At 41.4% G+C, this 22,492-nt stretch overlaps 1 protein-coding gene across 2 annotated transcripts in view; it reads right to left on the reverse strand.

The window, feature by feature from the left end:
- Positions 1–676: 676 nt before the first annotated feature.
- The window catches only part of ZBTB41 (zinc finger and BTB domain containing 41), a 33,071-nt gene continuing 11,255 nt past the window's right edge, over positions 677–22,492 (reverse strand). The window contains exons 4-12 of one of the 2 annotated variants that reach the window (XR_014790441.1): positions 21,956–22,025; positions 20,615–20,762; positions 19,134–19,263; positions 17,197–17,292; positions 16,580–16,686; positions 8,371–8,476; positions 6,914–7,002; positions 3,987–6,191; positions 677–3,677 (exon numbers count right to left, since the gene is read on the reverse strand). Coding sequence is in view for 1 of the 2 variants with exons in the window: in XM_084851495.1 (XP_084707621.1) it covers positions 5,536–6,191; positions 6,914–7,002; positions 8,371–8,476; positions 16,580–16,686; positions 17,197–17,292; positions 19,134–19,263; positions 20,615–20,762; positions 21,956–22,025 (1,402 nt within the window). In the remaining variant the exon portion in view is untranslated. Of the gene's footprint in view, positions 6,192–6,913; positions 7,003–8,370; positions 8,477–16,579; positions 16,687–17,196; positions 17,293–19,133; positions 19,264–20,614; positions 20,763–21,955; positions 22,026–22,492 lie in introns of both variants that reach the window. The other variant, XM_084851495.1, reaches the window with a different exon arrangement.

The raw sequence follows: 22,492 nt of genomic DNA on the forward strand, positions 1-22,492 counted from the left end.
AAAAGAAGTACTAGTGAAACTTCCCATTCTATCATTTTTAAAAATTTTACAAGGAGAAAGATGAGAATTAAGAGTGGAGACAAAAAAAAATCTCTGCATCTAAAATAGTTTTTTTCGGAGGGGAGAAAAAACTACCCTCAAGTCTAAATTAAAACCTTGTTTCAAAATCATGCTGAACCAGCCACCTACCCCAGAGAGAGCCATTACCAAGTCATTTCAGGTACTGTCATCAGCCAGCCTCCTCTACCAGGCACGGCTGAAGGGATCAAGCTGAGCTACAGGAAGGGACTAAGAAACAACAGGGAAGGCAGGGGCAAAGGCCCCACCTCCGCTGTTCCAGTCTTCTCCAACCTGGGTCCCACTAGATGTTTTGGACTACAACTCCCATCATCCCAATCAGCCATGCTGGCTGGGTTGTATTGGAGTGTTATTCCTAAAATCTGGAGGGCACCAGGTTGGGGGAGGCAGAGTGTGCACAATACACTGTATGTATGTTAGGAGGCAAACAAGTCAAAACTTGGGACTAAAAGAAAGCCGCAGTCCTATTCGAGGAACAGGACACGTATGGAAAGAGAAACCTACTCCTGCCCTCTTTAGCATCCAGGAACCATGCACAGATGCAATGAATATGAACTTGAGCACACTCCGGGAGAGAGCAGAGAACAAGAAGGCCTGGTGTGCTATGGTCCATGGGGTCACGAAGAGTCGGACACGACTTAAGGACTGAGCAACAAACCATGCACAAATAGTTACAAAATGCCTGGATTTTGTATCCATGCAATGAATTTATTTGGCATCTGTACGATTTGTTGAGTATGCAAAATGCTTCACCTACATTCTCACTAATATGCAAGGCTCAGGTCAATTCTGTACTTTTGCAAGAAGCATCAGATACTCACAAGACTAGAGTCATAGTTTGGTGTTTCTCAAATGTAATTTTATAAAGTACTTAAAAATATTAAGAAACAAGGAGCCATACAAATGTTCCAATTGATTTGATACTCAGAAATATGCAGACAATTATTAGACCAATTCATTGCAGAGTCAAACCTGTTCAAACTCTTCTACAACAGTAACAGCTACAGAAAAACTTTACACTTTGTATACATATTCAACAAAGTTACACAAAAAGTATCGGGGGGGGGAAGGGAGTAACAGGTGAGGGTGGCACAGCAAAGGGTAGTGATGCAGAGAAAACAACAGTTAGTGCTATGGGGTGCAGAGAGAAGGGGGTTCAGAGAAACCTGTGAAATGAGGAAAAACACGGGATAGAAGTGCGAAGATCTATAGTTGGCAGAAGGAGCAGAAAAAGTCTCAGACTTGATCAATACAAACTGGAGGGTGGTGGCCATTTGAAATGTGGACATGGGAAAGTTGCTCTCTGTGGCAAGTATCCTTAGTCAATTGTCTGTATTACACTAAAATTTCAACCCCATTTCTAATTTCTATACTGCCCAGTCAAATTTGGTACTAGTGCTATTTCACATTTTCAATGGCTTTATACTTAAAGTTACAGATCTGCACTGTCCCTCCTCTTCAGAATATGTTATTTCATTCTGTTCTGTTAACCCACATCATGAAATAGTAAACACAGAAGCAATTCTCACCATGGCTAGGCACCTGCCCTCTGGCCCCTGGGGCTTCAGCCACATGGTACAGTCTCCATGCATTTGCATTTCAAACAGACATCACAATAGAGTATTAGTGACTGGCTATGTTCTCAAAAACCTGCTCTGCTTTACAAGTAACATTCTACAATAGCATTTGAAGGTCAGGTTAGGAGAGAGATGGGCAAACCATGGCCTGTGAGCTCATTAGAAAACCTCTGATTACATTGAGGTAGTAGAAACATTAATGTTGAAAATGTGATGGTAAAAAATTCTATAGATTTGTGGAAGTCAATATTATTTTTAATTTTATGGTTTCCAAGTCAAAAAATATATATAAAGACATTTTTTTAAGGGCCATGTCATGTTTTTCACATTTGAAACCATTTCTGAATAAATATGCTGCAGAGTAAGCACAAGTCCAGCTAGATGTAGTTTAGCATCAAATGTGTCCATATAACACACACACATTGTTAAGCACAAGCAATTAAAAATAAGCAGCTTCCAGCTCATGTGGCCCTCTCTACTGAACACACCAATATTGGAAGAGATGGAGCTTATTTCCTAGAGTATCAAAAGGATGCCAAAATATAGCACTGGGTTGGATCCAGATTTAGTTATACTAAGAGCAGAACTGGTGAAATTAATGAAGCTTAAGATAGTCATGACTAATTTAATTGAAATCAAAGCGACTACTCTATGCTTCTAGTCTTGCTACACGCTTACAAACATCCAACACACACACACCTCTCGTATGAACTAAGCCTGAAATAGCCATAACCCCAGGATTTATTTGTGCCTCTTTGGACCAATCTTTCAATAGGTATGTTCAATTCGACATATTCTAGTACTAGTCAACAGTGAACAGACATCTTTGGTGTCTTTAGGGAACAATTAAGGGAGCAATCCTATCTAGATAGGCGGCCACTTCCAAACTCGGAGGCGACCGCCTATCCAAAGCAGGGCAGGAGAAGCACGGAGGGGATCGTTCCCTCTGCGCTTCTCCTGCCCTGCATTTTCGATTGCGGTTGTCTAGGCACAGGAGGACAGAGCAGGGAAGGAGGCTGCTCTACAACACATAGGATGTGTCATACATGCAGTTACTCTCTCCTCACCCCGGGACACCCCCCCAGCCACACCCCTTTCCGGCCGCTCCACACTCCTCTTGCGAGCATGGAGGACAGGGCTGTTCCGCGCTGCCTCAGAGGCAGCACGGAAGTGGGGGGAAATCGGTTCCCAGAAAACAACATATCCTATGGCCATCTAGCCGCTGTCTAGCAGCCATAGGATTGTTCCCTAAGAATTTTAAAACGTCTTCAACCTTTTTGGATCTAATATCAGTTTGCCTAATACTCACTAAAGAAACATGTAGCAACTGTCTTTAAGGATCTGAATGCACAAGCAAGAACAGAGACTGCCCAGCATCAAGCTAGCTTTTGGTTCCATCATTGCTTAGATTTAAGAATGTATTATTTATTTAAAAAAAAAATGTAATGAGGTATCAAGTGCTACATTTGCCGGGGACTGAAGAACCAATTTGTATCTTTCCAAAATCTCAAATACACTTTAGGTCCTATTCACAAGTAGCTAAAGAAAACCAGTGGAGGTTGTATGTGGCACCAAGGATAGTTTTCTGCATCTCCAGACAGTTCTCAACACTAGAAATGGTAACTACTCGGTCAACATTTTTTAACGTTATCAGGCATTAAAAATGCTTTCACTATCAAGGTTTACAGCTGAATGCTTTCAACCCAGCAGTACAATCACAATCAACTTTACTCAGAAGTCACATTGATTTCAACAGAATTTTACTTCCAAGTAAATTTACCTAGGATTGCTCAGTTAAACATTCCACTTGGATCTTCCTCCTGAATACAGCACTAAAGTACATGAATTGAAATGCACAGTATGCTCATAATTTAAACCAGTTCTTTACAATGGAAAAACATTGCTGTCTACATCATCTGGATAAACAAGTTTGTATTACAAGGGAAACGATGTTTAGCAATTCTTGAGTAGGCCTTGAGAAAGGCAAAAGGGAAGGAGTTTAAGGACATTTAGGGCGCAATCCTATGCATGTTTAGACAGAGAAAAGGCCTACAACTCCCTGCATTCCCCAGCCAGCCATGCTGGTTGGGGAATGCTGAGAGTTGTGGGCTTTTTCTCTGTCTAAACATGCATAGGATTGCGCCCTTAATTTACTTGGTGTTTTGTAGTCAACATGATTGGGAAGGGAAGAATCATTTACTGCTGAATTCATTACTTTCATTTTGCCTTTGAGTATCACCTTGCTCCATGAGCACACATGTGGGAACAGGGCAAGTCAAGGTTCTTATCAAAAGGATATTTCTCAAGTAAGGATTTTATAGGGCTGCAAACAGTAATCAACAAAAAATAAACCATTTTCATTCCATTTTGACCCAAGAGGCTACCCACACAGGGTGCTTCCAAACAAAGCATTTATTGCACCATTGCCCTGCCTCATTCACAGAATTTTACCCGTGTGTGTGTGTGTGTGTGTACGCGTCCAGATGACATTCTTGTAACCCTCCCATGTTTTCCCATAGCTTCTTCAGTCTTTTTCACTACTGCAGAAAATCTGTTACGGAGAAAAAGATGGAATAGCTGCACAATGCCTTCTCTTAGTAGCACTAAGAGCCCTCCATCTGGAAGCACCCACATTACTTACTCCCCCAGGGCAAGATTAGCAGTGAGCATCAGGTTCACATGCTTTCCTACTCTCCTCACAACAAGTACGTGTCGAAAGATCTCACATTCAAATTAACACTGGATTTCCTGGTTTGGGTGTTAACGTCTCCACTTCCCTCAGTGTACCCTAAAGTGAAGTATGAGATAGATAAAGCTGTTCCCAGTCTCATTGTGGAGCTAGGTATTGTCAAAACAGTCTTTGCATCATTTTAATCTACACAAACTAATATGCTGCCATTGCTGGCATCCTACCTAAACCTATCCATGTCAAAGGCTATATGTGCTCTTGTCTCTAGTAGTGGAGAGCCTTGGATTTGTGTATGGAAGGAAGTAGAAGAGGTCGTTGCATCAATCCTTGATCCTCAAAATTTTAGTCCACATACATTAAGCCAATCAAAGCATGTTTAACCTACTCTGGATTTAACCTGGTTGTAGATCAGACTGCCAGATTACATTATATCACAACATAATAAAGATAGTTGATATGGATGTTTCAACTCCATTTGAGCCTGCCTTTCAGCAGATTTTAATTATGACAAGTTATAACATTTGGCAATGATCTTGAATAAAAGATTCTCAAATATTTCAAATCCCCTCGACAAAATGAAGAAAGCTAGCCCAAGCAAGAAACTAAGGTATGCTTAAGCTATTGATTTCCAGTGTGTGCATCACATATTGACACACACATGTAGTCCTGCTCCTACTGACAGCAATGGCAAAACTCTAACTTTAAATAAAGGCTGCAATCTGCTCCATTACTTTCTCAGATTATAATGTTAAAATGCAAATAATTTCACAAATTAATGTGACATTCATTTGGGATGAAGCTAATCTGCAGCATGAAGAGGGGTGTGTGTGGTTTTCACCCTAAAGCTTTCCAGAACATTGTCATATATGAAAGGAAATTTGTGTACATGGAAAATTAAAACACAGAAAGATAAACAGTTATCTGCAATTGAGCAGACATGTCATTAGGATTTCTTGACTCTAGTACCTTTTGAAAGTCTTTTTAAAAAATAACTATACAATTTTTTAAAACCACATGATGAATATACTTCAAGTGCTAAACCACTGCATTAAAAAACCAACACTTGTTTTCTTTGTGCTCCACAGCTTTCAAGACTGAGGAAGCCACAGAAATTCTAACAGGCATGTTAGCTTTTTTACTAGCTAAATGCATTAGTAAAATTAATGGAATTTAACATTCCATTAGACATGTTCATGAATGTTCATTACTTGAAATATTCTGTACAGAAGTTGCTGTATCAAGACCCAATAGCGTCCCAAGATAAGACTGTTCTCTAGGATCCAATATTTGTTCAGGCCTGACTGGATGAACTATATTTGCTGGCTGTGGAGTGAGAGTATATTTTTCTAGAAATGCCAGATCTGTTGCTTGCTGATAGTCTGCTGGAGGGGGCTGTGGAGGAAGAATGTTATGAGGAGAGGATGTAATAGAGGTGGTATGCTGTACAAGATCTGACTGAGTTTCACGCATTCGAACAGGTATCAGTGTTACCGGCACACATGTGTCTGGGGATACATTCTGTAGCATTGTTTTGGTTTCTGTTTGATAAGTCTTGGTCTGTTCCATGAATGGTTTTGAGTCACTTTGAAAAGCCTTGTCATCAGGTGTGTACTGAGTTGGTAAAGAGATTATTTTCTCCTCTGACAGTGGGCTTAGTGGTTCTTCTGCAGACTTTCCTCCATGCACATGGTCGGTATGATATTTCAGCTTGTCCTTTCGTTTAAATGTTGCATTGCAGTATTGACAGTTAAAAGGGCGAGCATCTGAATGAATAACCATGTGTTTAGTTAACGTCTTCTTAATCCTGAAGGACTGGTTACAAATTTGACATTTGTATGGCTTCTCACCTGTGTTGAAAAGTCAGCATTAATAAAGTAAACATTATCACCTATTATACCAATGGTACATATTGTTCTTAGTTTCATTGTTGCATGTAGAAATATTTTGCCAAGTAATTCCTACAGAACCCAAAGTGTCCAGCATATATTTGAGGAAAAAACACAGAGAAGCCATTTTAAAGTTTACTGTCATTCTTTTTTGAAGTGCTTTAATAACTCTGCAACATGAACAATAAGGAAACAGATTGGTAAAGCTTTTGAAAAAACAATAGGCAAGCTGCCTGCATAATCACAGTTAACCAAAATAGCCACAAATTGACATTGAGAACCTGCTTTCTTACACAAATATATAAAAACAATACGTTAACAAGAAGGCTGCATGGACGGAATGCTCCCCCATATCAAGAATGCCCTGCATTTAAAAGCTACTGTATCAGGAAGACTGTTTACTTTAGAAAATTAGACTTAGAAGTGCTAGCTTTCCACATGACAGAGGTTTTGACAATTACTTATCTGCAGTCTAAACTCACTTTTAAGATGCTAAGGTACACTATGTGACACAAAAATGTGACATTGCACTGACACTGCAAGAAAATTATAACAACCAATATGTGTCAATGGTAGCCAGGAAAAAAGTAAAATCTGTCTGATCACTGAAATAGCTCTGTGCTCTTTCCTGCTACTATTATGATTCAGAATATGCAGATCTATCATAGTTTAAGACTCTTTACCTGAATGTGTCCGAAAATGCATTTCCAAACTTGATTTTCCCTTAAAAACTTTCTTACACACTTCACACTGATGAAATGTTGCTTTGTACCTTTCAAAGAAAAACGAAGAAATAGAAATGTGTTAGAAGATCAGCTGCCCATCCAGGAATATTTTCAGTGCTTACATGAAACCATAGGTTTAACCATTCAATTCTTCCTGCTTTTAATTTGTGTTCTGTAGAAAGATCTAAATCCATTAGGTCACTGTTTGTGAACCATTTCAGTCTCTTCGTCACAAAGAATGGGAAGGCAGACAAATTTACAGTTCATCAAAAGGTTCAACTCTATTTCCTGTAGCTTGAACAGGTGCAAAAGTGTATGTTTTTTTTAATTGCACTACATATATGCATCAGCTTACCAGTGCAAGGATGTCTGTTATCATCCAAAAACTATTTTGTGAATGGCCACTATCAATAAGGTAATTATCACTGACTGTAATTTCTGCATTTCATTTCCCTCTGACCTCATTGTTTACAATTCCCTCTCTCCATCCTCCACCCCCACTACCAAATTACATGTGTACACATGTGTACATGCCAACTTAGGATAACACTTCATGCACCTGATGAAGTAGATTCTAGTCCACAAAAGCTTAGGCTATAATAAGTTTGTTAGTCTATAATGTGCCACAAGACCAACATGGATACCCCTCTGGAAACTATATAGAAAAGAACATTTTGCAAATATCTCTACAGCATGCTCCCATGCAAGTTTATTCAGAAGTATGCACACAATTGCAGCCCAAGTTACTTCAGAGACATTGGGCTAATCCCAAGGTATTTTGAACCAAACTATGTACAACACTGAACAGCAGCAAAAGTTAAAGCAACTTTACCCTCTGTGCTTAGTACTGGCATCTTGGGGTAAAACTAATTGATACAGATTTTTTACATTTTTGTGTTGTTTTATTTCAAGGGAAAGTGTTTGTTATGGTATGTTGTTTCAGGGACTGCTTTTGGCAAAAAAGCAGGATATATGTTTTAGCATCAAAAACAAAAGCAAACTAGATGCAGCACATGCAATCCAAGATCAGGATATCCCATTTTTGTTTTTAAACTAATCTGCAGTCCTCGCGGTTGCTTTGAAGATCCAGAAACTGGTGCCAAGGTATGGCCTTTCCTCCCACACGGGTTTGCTGATCTAAAATGCCCCCACCTGGAGCTTTGAACCTGTATTTAAACCAGAGTTTCCCAATTCGGACATCATGGAAACTGTTCTAACAAACTACAGTATCTCCCTCAAAGCCTGGTGTGCAAAGGGAGGGTGAGGAGGAAGCGTGCTGGCACAAGGCTCCTTCTAGTAAGTCATGGTTTGGCAGATCAAGATAGTTTTGCTTGAACCAGGCCATATTGTAAATAGTAGCATGTCCAATCTTTGCTCACAGTATGAGTATGTTTCAGAATTAAAATAAAACTTACTTTTGCCACACCTTTTCTCCTAGATGAACACTTTTATAATGAACGGTGAGGTGGTCTCGTCGGCCAAAACATTTTCCACACTCCTCGCACTGATGGGCCTTTTCACCTAAAGAGAACCAACACCACAATCTGAATTAGTTCTAATTTTAAAACAAAACAAAAAAATAGAAGCATCCAAACAAGGAAAATTAAGAGTCTGTCAGAAAACTACGAATAGTCACGTGCGCTTTCATACCCTTACCGCTAATTCAAACATAACACTAAACTGTAGCTTCGCACTGTAGCAGCCATATCAGGGGTCAGACTAAGTAGCCTCATGCAGTCTCATGCTTCATGTTCTTGCTGAGCTCTTTCTCCCTTGAATATATTGTTGTAAGCTGACGAGACACAGGAATTCCTTATCTTGTCAAAGGTCATACAGTTGTATATCTTGTTCTCTGCTGTTCTCTTCTGTTCTCTCCTTATCATGGCTACCCTATAACCCAGTTCTTGTATTATAAACAATAGTGCTAAGAAAAGAAATGTTAAGGATTGCAACCCCATGCGGGAGGGGGAAGAGGAGCCGTTTCATATGTGTCACAATGTCTATAAAACCAATGTGCTAATGTAAATCAGGGCTTCTGGCTCTTTGGAAACGATTCCAGCCTTAAGCCCGCGCGTTAAATAAAGAATCTCTTTTTCCTTCACTCCGTGGTCTCTCTGACTCTGGGTTCTGCAACATAAATGGTGCCGTGACTCGGATGTGGCAGGCTCTGAGCCAGACAGGTGGCAGTTGCCTGCTCTTGATCGCCGCACCGGGAAGACGAGCTCGGCGCATGCCTCCCTTTCTTGGCGCCACCGACCTTTTTGTCGAGTGAATGGGAGAAAGCCTGCACCGGGATCGCCCAAACGGCAGCGAGCAGCAAGAGAACCTTGGGAAGCGGAGGAAGGAACTTGAGCCCTGCCTGTATCGCAGCTGCAATTGAGTTGAAACCCACATTGGAAGCCTTCAGGAGAAAGGCAAGTATATGGGAAAAAGAGGGCCCCGCCTTTAGGGAGAAAGGCCACTGGGCAGAAAAAAAGAGGGCCCCGCCTTATGAAGAAGGTCAGTGTTGGTGGTATACGTATACAAAAGAACCTACTCCTTGCGGGTAGAAGGGGGGCCTGATCACACCCCCGAGTGGGCGCCAGTACCTAGCACGCCAGTACTCAGTAGGAAGCTGAGGAAGCTGGGGAAGCCGTTTTCCGCTCTGGTAAAAAGTGGGAAAAGTGGGTGGCAGGGACATATGGATGTAGTGGAGAGATTGATGATTGTGTGAGTGGCTACTGCGGTTTCTGACGCATACCGTTGACCGTCCGGGTGCCCAGGCCAGTAGCAAAGTGCGTGGTGTGAAAAATCCTCTTGTGTCGGCCAGTGAGACCCCTTACTCACTGACCAATTCCCATTCCCTAATTGTGTCTGTCTTCAATTTAGGAGGGAGGCTATGGGTGGTGGGGGAAGCAAACCTTGCACCCCCTTGAGATGTATGTCAAACAAAGAAGGAAAAAGGTTTTTTTTAAAAAGATTCAGAATAGAAAGAGAAAACAGCAAAAAGCTCAAGGTCGAGCTGAGAGGAAAAAAAACAAGATCTGAGGCTGTTAATTAGAAAAATGTTGCAGGACAGTCTGGCTTTTAACAAAGCGTGGGAGCATGAGAGTGTAAGGCCGAAGAAGTAGCTGTTAGCCTAGCGCGCCGAGAGGGGGGGGGGGCAGGAAAATTGCCCACAACGTTCTGAGTTGTGCAACATCATCACCTCGCCTAATTGAGATGAAATCCCTAAGAAATAGAAACTGAAAATGAAGACCCAGAAAATAAAGGCAAAATAGAAAATAAAGGTGAAGAATCAGCCCCCAGAGCACAGGCTAGACCCCTCTTCGAGTGAAAAGTGTGCCATAAGACTGTCCCAAAGCAGAATGAAGCGGAAAGACCATGTTGAAGATCTCTGTCAAGGTAACCGTGTTTAGCTTTGAACTGTGTTAGAATTGCATAGAGCCTGTAGCTACTGACCATCAGCTATATGATTTCTGAAGAGCGTAACCATTAAGCTTTTGCCGTGGGATTCCCTGCAATGAAGAAATCTCACTGATTTGAGTGTCCAGTGTTACACTGCCTAAGTGTGTGTGCTAAAGAGACCGAGAAACCAGACAGCATGTTCCTAGCCAAGCCAAAATCATGCTACTGCCATGCTCCTGAAAGCTGCAATAAACTGTGTAAGCTGAAAGACCCAACCTGATTGAGAAAAAGATATTGGAGCAACTGTCTTGAAAAACAATGAGATCTGTGTAGCTGGCTGGCTGACGCTGTCAGTGATGTTACAACTTTAAATTAAGACTGTTTTCCTGTTTGAGACCCCAGCGAAGAAAGCTAACCCGAGTTATTTGTTGCCCGTGCCAAAGCAAGAATTTGGTGGCCCTGTACCTCATCGTGTCCTGTTTTGAGCTTGGGATTTACAAATACAAACAAACTGAGAAGCTTGCCTTTGAAGTCCTGCAAATCACCCCACCGCCTCCCCGAAGATTAATGGCTGCCTGAAAAATGCAAGTATAAAGCGATGCCCATCACCCCCCAGCGTCCTGAGTTTCGGCACTCAGTGTTTCAGTGCTTTCGTGTACCAGGTTAGAAAAGAAAAAAAAAAAGAGTAAGTTCTTAAAATGTCTGTGAGAGAACCTGACAGAAGTAAAATAAAATTTACAGAGGAGTTGCCCAAGTTAAAGCATCATGGCTAGAGAGCTGAGCTGTGCCGCTCTGTTTAAACAGAAGCCTTGCTAAAAAGTTAAAGGCCCTTGTCTGTCAGAAGGGGTGTAGGGCCACACTTCCCCTTTTTAAACTGATGCAAAAGTAGAGAGCCTTTGCTGGAAACATCGCATCTTCATTGCCCAGAGCCTTCTCTGTTTGCCTCCATCAATGTCTGGGCTTTTTTAGAGACACTCTGCACATGAACTAAAATTTTAAATTGTCAAAGACTTGCCATGGACAGTGCTGTGAAGCTTTGGATAAACTTGAACTCTCATCGCTGTAGACCATGTGTCTGTGTTTGTAGTCAGCTCAGTGTACAGCAGGCTGAGCTTGATCTGTGACTTTTAGATTTCCTTCTGCCAGAACTCATGCAGCATAGAGTTGCCAATGCAAAAATGGTGACCTAGAACTCTGCGTGTGTAGGTATGCCCGTCCCTTGATTTTAATGAGCCCTGAGCTTTCAGCCAGAAGAGCAGTATAATTGCTGGATCTGCTCCATCATGCCTTACCATGCAAGAAGTGTTTTCCATTCATTGTGTTAAATTGCAGAAAAAGTTTGTTGTGTATATTTTATGATTTCTTAAATATCATAAAATATATGTGATATTTGCAGATTAGTGTTAGTTGCAACTCCAAATAATACTGAGTGTGGTTCCCAATGGATGACAAGGAAAGAAAGACAAAAGCAAGTAGAAAAGAAGGAATAGAGAAAGTAGCAGACAGATAGAGAAGAGAGGAAAAAAAGAAAGAAAGAAAAGGCAAGAGGCAAAGAAAAAACATTTATAAAAAAGAAGCGTGGCCATAGTTGCCCCCATGGTAAATTAAAAGCAGCTGATTGTGCCTGGAGCTTATTACCTGGGGTAAAGTAGCCACAATAATGTAATAGTTCTTTAAGATGAAGAAAATGTAACTAAAAGGAGAAGAAGAGCCTATCCCAAATGTGTGTCAGTGGGACTAGTGTAAGGCAGAAAAGTTTAAGTAAGTTTAACTTAAAAAAGACAAATAAAGAGACAAGGCTGGTGCATGGAGCAGAAAGTTTTATATAAAAAGTTTGAAACATGATCTGCAATACAGGCAGATCAGCAAAGAAAAAGAAAGCAAAAGAAAGAGAAAAAATTTGTCTTCCCATACTAATAAATAAAAAGTGTTATCAAGCACTTTGGAAAGCGAAGTTGTTTACAGGAAGCTGTGCCTGAGAACCAAACACTTCTAGCCTATGCTAAAAATGCTTGCTAGTGTTGTGCTGCCTCATGGGTAACATGTATGGTATAAAAACCCATTTAGCCCAATAGCTCGTGGTTCAGAGAAGCTGTCTGATCCAGCCATTAAGTACGCCTGTGTGCTGTAAGTTACCCAATAAAGTCTCCTTGTAAATAAATCCCCCCCTCGCTGGAATCCCAAAACACAAGTGGGGCTAGAGCGCCTCACCCAGTATCAAACCCTGCTGTTAAAAGCCATGAAAGCAGATATGAAGAAGTCAGTTAATATGACCAAAGTGTCTAAAGTGCTGCAAGGTGCCACCGAGGCCCCAGAGCGTACTTGGAGCATCTTTCAAATGCCTATCGCCAGTACACCCCCCTCGACCCAGAGGCCCAAGAAGATGTAAACGAAAAAAAAAAGAAGAAGACCCGGCAGAGGCAAAAGATTCTTAAAAAAAGAACCAGTGTGCCCAGTGTGGACAAGATGGACATTAGTGGCATGAATGCCCAAATAAAATAAATCAAATACACAAAGGAAAAAACCAAAGAGGCCAGAATGGGCGAAGAGGGAGACAGCTTGAGAGGGGCCGTGATATTGACTGTGAGGGGCCGTGACATTGACTTCATAATTGACACTGGAGCAGCATCAAAAGCAAGCAAACATTAGCCTTAAACAAGAAGTCCAAACACTGAGCAAAGGTCTTCAAGCCCAGCGTCGCTTTGTCTTAAAAAAATAAGCCATTCCCATCACAGAAGTTCATCCTTTCCAACCAAGAGTTAAAGTATGAGTTAAAGAGGGAAAAATAACCCTTTGACTCCCAGATGGAAAGAACTCAGAACTGTCATACTTTCCACCCCCGCAGCTATGAAAGCAGCTAGAATTAAACCCTGGATACATTAGACACGAGTCAAGAGAGCGAGAGGGGGAAAGTAGACCATAAACAGAAATCCTGAAAATCCTTTAAAAATCATTCTGAAAAAGCAGTAAGAAGACTCAGGCTAGACCTTACTGTAGACACACCGAGAAACTGTCCCCCTGCGTACGGTCAGACCTGCAACTGGAGAATTGAAAAAGGGGACTAGACCCTACTGCAGCTTGCCAGGTGAATAGCTGCCCAGCGTACGGTCAGATCCCAAAGAAGATCAAACATGCGTGTTGTAGTGTTGTAGTGTTAGTAGTGTTGCATTGTGTTTCCTTAATAAGGTGCAAAAAGGGGGGTCTGCCCCTGGAAGGAGAAGTTTGTCCCAGTGATTTGCTGATAATTACTGGCTTCACCTGGCTAACATCACAAGAGTAAAACATTTTTGTTTGCCAAGAGGTATACCTGCAAACAGGCTTATTAGCTCTTGCCTAATACCTGTCTGTAGACATCCTGAGAAAATTCAAAAAGATACCATGTTAAGAGTTTATGGTGTAAGTTTAACTTATTCCCAAAATGCTAATTGGGGCGTGGTTGCAAAGATCCTACCCCCTACAGAGTTCACTCTACGCACCCCCATCATTGCTGAAACAAATGCTACGTGTGCACAAATGCTTAATTGTCAAAAAATTTTCCAGAAAATACAAAGCTATCCCTGGCCCCCTTCCACTGTAATAAAATTCAAAACATATCTTTTAATGATGCCCACATACTTTTGCCTCATAGATGGTTTTAGACATGTAATTCCCGCACTTGGTCATTCATTCCTGCCAACTTGTCTGATAACCACCCATGTTGCCTCAGCCGCCAATTGAACTGGTGCCAATTCTTCCCCTGTAGCCTGAAAAAAATCCGTCAACGGCAGCCTCGAGCACTCCAACTAACTAAAAATTGTAATAGTCATGTGCAGTTATATTCTGACTCAGAAAAATTGGCCTTAGCAATGTCACTAGTTGGGGTTCCAGGTTTAGCCTTGGCTAATGGTCTAAAGAACAACTGGTTAGCTTGCAGCTTAGCCAAAAGCATAAATGCCACCTCACGAGCATTGTCATTGTTAAATAAAGAGTTGCGTGATCTAAGAGGTGCAGTTCTAGAAAACAGAGCTGGTATAGATTACCTCTTCCTTCTCCATCATTTAAGTTGTAAGACACACCAAAAGCTCTGTTGTTTTAACTTAACTGATAATGGCAATGCTATAAATAAACAAATCAACAAGCTGCACAATATAGTAGCTAACAAAACAATAAGACAAAACAATTAGCTCAATTAGTTAACCCCTTGGCTTCCAGATCTTAGCTAGCTTAAAAGCATTGTTCATCCTAATTCTACCAGTATTGTTCATAAAAGTTCTGTTATGTCTCTGCGTTCCTTGTCTTATGCGCTGTTTAACCAATCTGTTTTATGTCTCAGCTAGTAAAACTGCTGCCCTCTATGCTCTAATAGCCCAACAAGAGGCTAAGTAATATGTATGTCACAAAAAGCTTTGTATAGTTATCAGAAATGCTATAATTGTAATGAAATTATGCATTTAAGGGGGGAATGTAGCAGCCATATCAGGGGTCAGACTAAGTAGCCTCATGCAGTCTCATGCTTCATGTTCTTGCTGAGCTCTTTCTCCCTTGAATATATTGTTGTAAGCTGACGAGACACAGGAATTCCTTATCTTGTCAAAGGTCATACAGTTGTATATCTTGTTCTCTGCTGTTCTCTTCTGTTCTCTCCTTATCATGGCTACCCTATAACCCAGTTCTTGTATTATAAACAATAGTGCTAAGAAAAGAAATGTTAAGGATTGCAACCCCATGCGGGAGGGGGAAGAGGAGCCGTTTCATATGTGTCACAATGTCTATAAAACCAATGTGCTAATGTAAATCAGGGCTTCTGGCTCTTTGGAAACGATTCCAGCCTTAAGCCCGCGCGTTAAATAAAGAATCTCTTTTTCCTTCACTCCGTGGTCTCTCTGACTCTGGGTTCTGCAACAGCACAATGTGCATAAGCCACAGTTAACCTCAGGCTCATGTGCTCCCCCCGCACCCCGGCCCCTTGTGACTTGCCAGAAGAGGAAATCAAAAGTTGGTTTTAGATTAACCAGAGTTCCCAGTTATATCTGAACTAACTCTTGGCTGGTTTCAATTATGTTTTGTTCAAACAAGCCAGGAGCAAGCCATAATCCTGGCTTGCTCACCAACAAGAGTTTCCCCAGTTTAGATGTAATGGAAAAATGGAGTAAGTTTAAAACCAAAAGTTTCTGATCTCCTCCCCTGGCATGCGAAAAAAGAGAGGATAGGGTGTGAACTCACTCACTGCAGCTCATGCACACAACACCTTGCTTTTGTATTATGTCTGAACCAGTCCTTAGAGGAAGACTTATCTGAAATATGTTCTGTATTTTTCATAGAACAGAAGCTGTTCTGTTTTGACCCAAGTGAAAGATTCATCTTCAAGGCACTTTGTAGTTGTTGTTTTCCTGTTACACTAGCTCTCTTTTGTTGATACCAGTTTTTTGTGAGGGGTTTTTTTTTTTTTTTGTATTATACTATAGTTTCACTTTATGGCTAGAGAACTTTTAATTAGAGAATAGAAAGAACAAAAAAAATAACCAATAAAAAACTGCACATTTCTGAAAGAGCTTTAAGAACATCATCATAAAAATGAAACTCTTACAAATAGTGTAAGGCATCATATGTGATCACAATTTCCATAACTCAGTAACAATTCACTTGTTTTAAGAGAAGTACTTCAACTATTGTAATGAATGGTAACCTTGCATCTGAACCCTTAATTTAAACACACACACCCCTACTTTGCTATATTTTTCTGTAATGTCATACATTATGGGCAGGATCCATGGTAGCATTTAGTGAAGTGTTACTCATGCTGGAGAAAGGGGGTATGGAGGCCATTTTTACCATTTCTCCTTCTCCCTGCGGCCTCCTGTGTTTCCTAAAAATCTGTCTGGAGAGCTGGGGGACCCTCTGGGGCAGCATGAGACACGATGCAGGGGGCTGGAAGGGAAAGGGGGAATTGACAAAGGTTGCCTCCATACTCCTTTCCTCTAGCAATGAGCCTCCACTGGATCGTTGTGTCTACAGTGGATGGAAGCAGTTCTCTGGTTATATATGCATGCATGCATACCACCTCTGACCACTCTGTCTTAACATGGTGAAAAGAGATGGGTCTTAAAGTGTCCTCCCACTACTGAGCAGCCCATTTTATGCTATATACACGTTAACTACATAAAGAACACATGACTGCCTTAAATATATATACACACACAAAAATTCTGTGTTCCTGGAGTCTTTGCTGAGAAAGCCAATGTCAATGCGATTGCCTACCCGAGTGTATCTTTTTGTGTTTTGTCAGATGGTCATGGCGAATAAATGTCTTTCCACATTCTTCACATTCATATCTCTTGTCATCATGGTGGACTCGCAGATGAAGCCTGCAATTAATAAGCACGCAGGGTCTGTTATGCTCAAAATTAAACCCAGACTGCCACAATACAAGCCTTCAGACAGCAGTCTCCACAGTTAGTACTGTGACGTATCAATGGCTCAGCATGCCACGGGATAAGACATTACATTGTTTCTTGGCACATACAACAGAGCAAGAATCGCTATGCTCCTACTGATTTTCATACTTTTCTTTAACAGTAGAGCTTAACATATGAAGTCCTTGGAATTTGGGGGGAATGGATCATGTGATGTAGTTCCAAACTACAATCTCATAGCCCCACTGAACTCAAGAGACTTGAGTAGGCATGCACAGGATTGCACTATCAGTAGCTAATGTTTGCTAACTTCTGAAAGTACATGCCACAGGGATGTTCTTAATTTCTTTTATCATTGCTGTTAACCACCTTGGGCAGTTTTAGATGAAAAGTGTGATACAGATATTATAAATAATTTTCAGAGCATTGCTGACAGTAGCATAATAATATAGGCTCTGTTACCTGTAGGAACTTCCATGACGAAAACTCTGCCCGCAAATACTACACAGATGAGGCTTCTCTCCACTATGGATTCTCAAGTGCTCTTTCAAAGTTGTTCTGGAGTAGAGAAACTGAACTATTAGGAAGAATATGTTTTCTAGTATTTTCACTGTGCTATATAGTTCTACAGCCAAAGTCTAATGCAGCCAGGGAGCAGGAAGAAGAATTAAATATAGGCTATTGCTCAAATAGATCACTGGAAAGGCAAATCTTTTACCTCCTCTGGACTATCACAAGGCTGGGACTTGGCAAGCATGCCCTGCTTTCCAAAGCCTTTGCAGGGGTAAGGCCTGAGCATGGCCTGTTGTGCTCACCAGCAAACTCAGCCTACCATTCTACAGCTTTTAAGATAACTACCAGCATGCAACAGCTGCCCTGAGCAATATTTGGGTGAAAAGGAGGAATACAAATTGACCCCCTCAATTAATTAATAAAAGCTAGCTCCCCAACAATAGCTCAGCACTTATTTTCCCCTTTATACTCCTTCAGAGATTATGCTCTGCAGTGCCCTACATTGAAACAATGTCCCCAGGACCAAGGTCTTCTCCACAGAATCAAAGTAGAAAGACTTGCAACAAAATGTTGAAGTGTGGAGTGCTCCTGTTCCTGTGCTTTTTCAGTACTTCTGCAACCCTCAAGGTTTCTGCAAGCTTGCTGATACCTTCCCTCTTGTGCATGGATGGTGCCATTTTGGCTACATAACAATAAGTACTCAGAGAATGAGTTTGCTGTTGGTATATATGACGCCTGACATTCAGTTATGCAAGAGAAACTAAAGGAGGCAACTCAAGAACAGCACTGGACAGAGGCTAAGCCTGTTCCCTGCCCTGGTGATTACAGCTATTGTGAATCAGGCCTCTGCTGATCTACATAGCTGTATCCTCGGTTTCTTCATCAGCTTTACACTAATAAAAATCCCATTCTCTGAGTGCCTATTCTTATGTAGGCAAGATAGCACAAGAGGGGGTATCACTGTGCTTGGGGGGAACCCCAAGGTTTGCAGAAGTACAAATAAAACTGCAAGTTGGCAAATCCAAAAACAGCCCGATGCTGTTTAAGCATGCTCAAGAGGACAGAATGCTGACTGGGGGTGGGGGTGGGGTGGGGTGGAGTATCCTGGAAGAGGGCATAGTTGGCTGTCTGGAACCCTCAATAAGAACTCTCCACACTACAACATTTTGCTGCAGGTCCTACTTGTACTAGAATATGATGGCATTATGTGAACTGGCTTTTTAATATATTTGTTGTTGTTGTTGTTGTTCAGTCGTGTCCGACTCTTCGTGACCCCATGGACCATAGCACGCCAGGCCTTCCTGTCCTGCGCTCTCTGATAGCAAATAATTCTGCAAGAATTCTACATAGTTTATAGTAAATAACTTCATATTTAAGATCTGCTTCTAGTGTCATTCCATGTGACATAATCCTACTAGCTTCAAATAACTTACATCAAATCACAAAGGAACCTAGGGATGCAATATTCAGAGTCCTAATTAGGGGTGACCAATGCAGTTTTATTTTAGGTTGCTTTGTGAAAGATTCTAGCACTGGCACCTTCAATAAGTTCAAAGACTGAAATACTAGGTCAACCATCTTGTATTTATTATATTTCACCTGGAAACAATTACTAATTTACATTAAACATTGGAAAGTATCCAATAGGAGCCATGCGCATGTGGCAAGCCCCACCAGGCCCGGTCCATGGGTACCTAGCCCCACCAGCCCAGATCCACACGCAACCCCTACCATGTGTGGTTGGAATATTGCACTTCCAGGGGCAAGCCCTGACATGTATGAAAACACGTTTCCAAAAGGGGCACGATATACCCATTCTGGAAATGAGCGTTTTCACATGATACTACCCAATGTATGTATTTGCTCACATGTACTTTACCACCTACCTTTCTCTAACCGATTTTCCACAAATAAAGCAAGTCCATTTTCTCTTTCCTCCATGAGTACATTCAATGTGGCGCTTCAGATTCCCAGTGTCATTAAACTGACGACCACAAATATCACATGGAAAGGGTCCTGAGAAGAGACAGAAATTTAAATCATAATTTTTTGTAATTTAAGCAAGAGGATTTTGTCATACCCAAACACATTATTTTCAAGTACAAGAATATAAAGCTGAATAGCAAAACACTCACTTTTTATGTCCCCTTTAAAACAAGTCAAAATTTCCATTTCTGTGTTCAGTTTGGCAAGCATTGCCCTCTGCTGGTATTTTTTTTTCACTTTTTAAAATCCTAGTGGATGAGGCACAATCTGTTTGCCAAACTATACATGATATGGAAAATCTCCTGACGTTTTTCTTTTAGCCATAAAAACAGTGACAGTGTGTATATGTACATGCATGGATGAGCGCTAATTTGAATCCAGTCCTGTGTGCTAAGGGGGCTAACCCTTTTCCCTCTGCATCATATTCTAAATGGAAATAGCCACTCTCAAAACTACTATTAGTAATGGGGCAGCGGGGAGAAGAGAGGAGAATACAATATGGGGAAACAGCATGTCTGAAAATGGTTACCTCTTCTCCAGTGCTGCAAAGTTAGCCCAGATGCCCCCCACCCCAGCTGCTTTTTTAAAAAAGGAATTGGGAAATCCAATCATTGGTCTTCCCCACATCAAATGTACCATAGCCCTGTATACAGGAGAAGTCCAGGCTCTGAGCTTGCTTGACTTCCACATGCTGGGTGTCACACAGCAATAGAGGCCTACATATACACACTCAAATGTGCCTAGCCCTAATTCACACAATATTTTCCAATTATCTCCAAGACACTTCTAAAACTGAAAATCAACTTCAGCTCATCTCCCAACCTGGAATTAGGAGGGGGGTGGGGAAGGAGACCCGGCAACAAGCTACAAATATTAAATTTGGTCTTTGACAAACTCAAGGGGGAAGCAGTAAAGGAAAACTAAGAGTCAAGTGCTGGATAGAAAAAAAAAATCCCCACACCCGGTAAGCTGTGGGATACAGAAAGTCCAGACTACAACTAGATCAGCTGAAATTATTCTCCCCAACTACCTGCCTCTCTCGCACACACTAAGTCAGGAGTGCGCAACTTGTCTCTCTCCAGATGTTTTGGCTTGCAACTCCCATCATCTTTAACCATTGGCTATGCTGGCTACAGCTGATGGAAGTTGTAGGCCAAAGCATGTGGAGTAACACAAGTTGCCCACCCCTGCTCTAAGAAGATTCATCTCATTAAAATGACATTTTTTCTTACTTTGAGCAATTAAAAAAAAAAAACGCTTAAGTAAATATACCCAAACACAATTCTGAAAAAGAGCTGAATATTGGTTACTTGATTACACCCAATTCAACAAACATGTATTGAAGAAAACATTATATAACATCAGAATGAGATTTCCATACCTAGATGGAACTTTTCTTGGTGCTTCAGTCTCGCAAAGCGGGATTTAAAGTGCTCTTCACAATACATACACTTGAAAGGCTTATCCTGGGTGTGAAGGATCATATGTTCTTCTAGATGAGGCCTTCGTGTGAAAGATTTATTGCAAATCTAAGTGACAGAACAGTCAACCAACCATTAACTATAAACACCCACTGCAATGTGCCACCTGCTCAGCCTTGAGCTTCTTGAAGGAAGGAAGGATATCATTGAAATAAATAAATCAATTATTTAGGAGTGCTAATGCTTAGATAAGCAGCTTTACCAAGTAAAGCCAATGCTCAACCTATAAGAATATTATCTTTTCAGAAGTGCCCTGTAGCAGGTGTTATAAAACAAGTGCACAACTGTGGACTTCTGTCTTCTCTAGCATTTCCATAGTTTCAAGTTTTGCAACATCTTAAGCATAAAGGCAGAATTATCAAGTACCTTGATTACCACCTGGTACTATTATTCTCAACGAATTCACTCTGGTCAAGCTACTGACTAGAAGCACCACACATCAACACTTCATGAAGTCAATTTAATTTTTAAATCATTAGATTGAAGTGCTGAACCCAGCTACACCATGAAAGGCACACCCACAAGTGCATAGAACAGAGTGCAAGTGTGAAGGTTTGAGGCCTACAGAGGCAAAGGGAGAAAAGGTCAGACATGGAGGCCTGGAGTTGTCTGTTGGGAGGGGTTAACCCTGAAAGGAGTAGTTTCATTTCTCTAGTTCAGTGTCAGTTTCATTTCTCCACATAAGTTTCATTTCTTCAAGTTTGAAGCAGTACTATGGGTTTTGAGGGAGGAGAGTTTATAAAGAGAACAGGAGAGCCAGTAAGCGCAGAGACAGCCAGAGCCTGAAGTGAGAGCAGAGTCTGAAGCGTGAGCAGGAAGATGCAGCCTAGGATTGCCCCTTTTGGATTTAGTATTATGATTTGTGAACTTCAGCATCACTTCCCCCACACACTAATCAGATTTTTGAAGAAGTCACAACCCAATTATGCTAAAATATAAACTTCACCATTTAGAAAAGGAGGAGAATCTAAGAGCATGGAGTAAAGGTTTCAGCCATGATCTGGGATTTCTGAGGCTCCTTTCCCATTGCATCTCCAAGTGCCCCATTATTGCGCACTCCAGAAAGTCAGGGAGCCCTTTGGAGAAGCTTCCAATGACATATGAGAAGTTGCAGTTGAAATAGAAAAACCAGAAAGCCCCACTGAATGCACATTCACCTCCCTGGATCCAAGGCACAGTATTCAAAACATTATAAAACCAAAGTGTCAATTTTCTCCCAGTGAAATCAAAGCCGTACTTACATCACATTTCCAGCCTTCACTCTTTTTCTTCTTGATGGAGAGAAACTCCTGTACATTTTCAGGATGGAATCTGGGGGGGGGGGGAGAAATCCAGTGAGAAACTATTTCTTGAGTAAATAGAAAGCGTATCATCAGTTTGAGCTCTGGTATTGCTTACTGTCCCCTTCATGGATCACTGCCCTGTTGTGGCAAAGGGGCTTGCGTAACGCAGTGAAGCCATAAGCTATGCCGTGCAGGGCCACCCAAGATGGACAGGTCATGGTGGAGAGTTCTGACAAAATGTGGTCCACTGGAGAAGGAAATGGCAACCCACTCCAGTATTCTTGCCAAGAAAACCCCATGAAACGTATCACAAGGCTAAAAGATATGACGCCGGAAGATGAGCCCCTCAGGTCGGAAGGTGTCCAATATACTACTGGGGAAGAGCAGAGGGTATTTCCAAGTAGCGCCAGAAAGAGTGAAGCGGCTGGGCCAAAGCCAAAAGGACACTCAGCTGTGGATGTGTCTGGTGGTGAAAAGAAAATCCGATGCTGTAAA

This window comes from Heloderma suspectum, chromosome 4, assembly GCF_057233095.1.
Source record: "Heloderma suspectum isolate Gila_16-S chromosome 4, 16-S_ref, whole genome shotgun sequence".
Lineage (NCBI taxonomy): Eukaryota > Metazoa > Chordata > Lepidosauria > Squamata > Helodermatidae > Heloderma > Heloderma suspectum.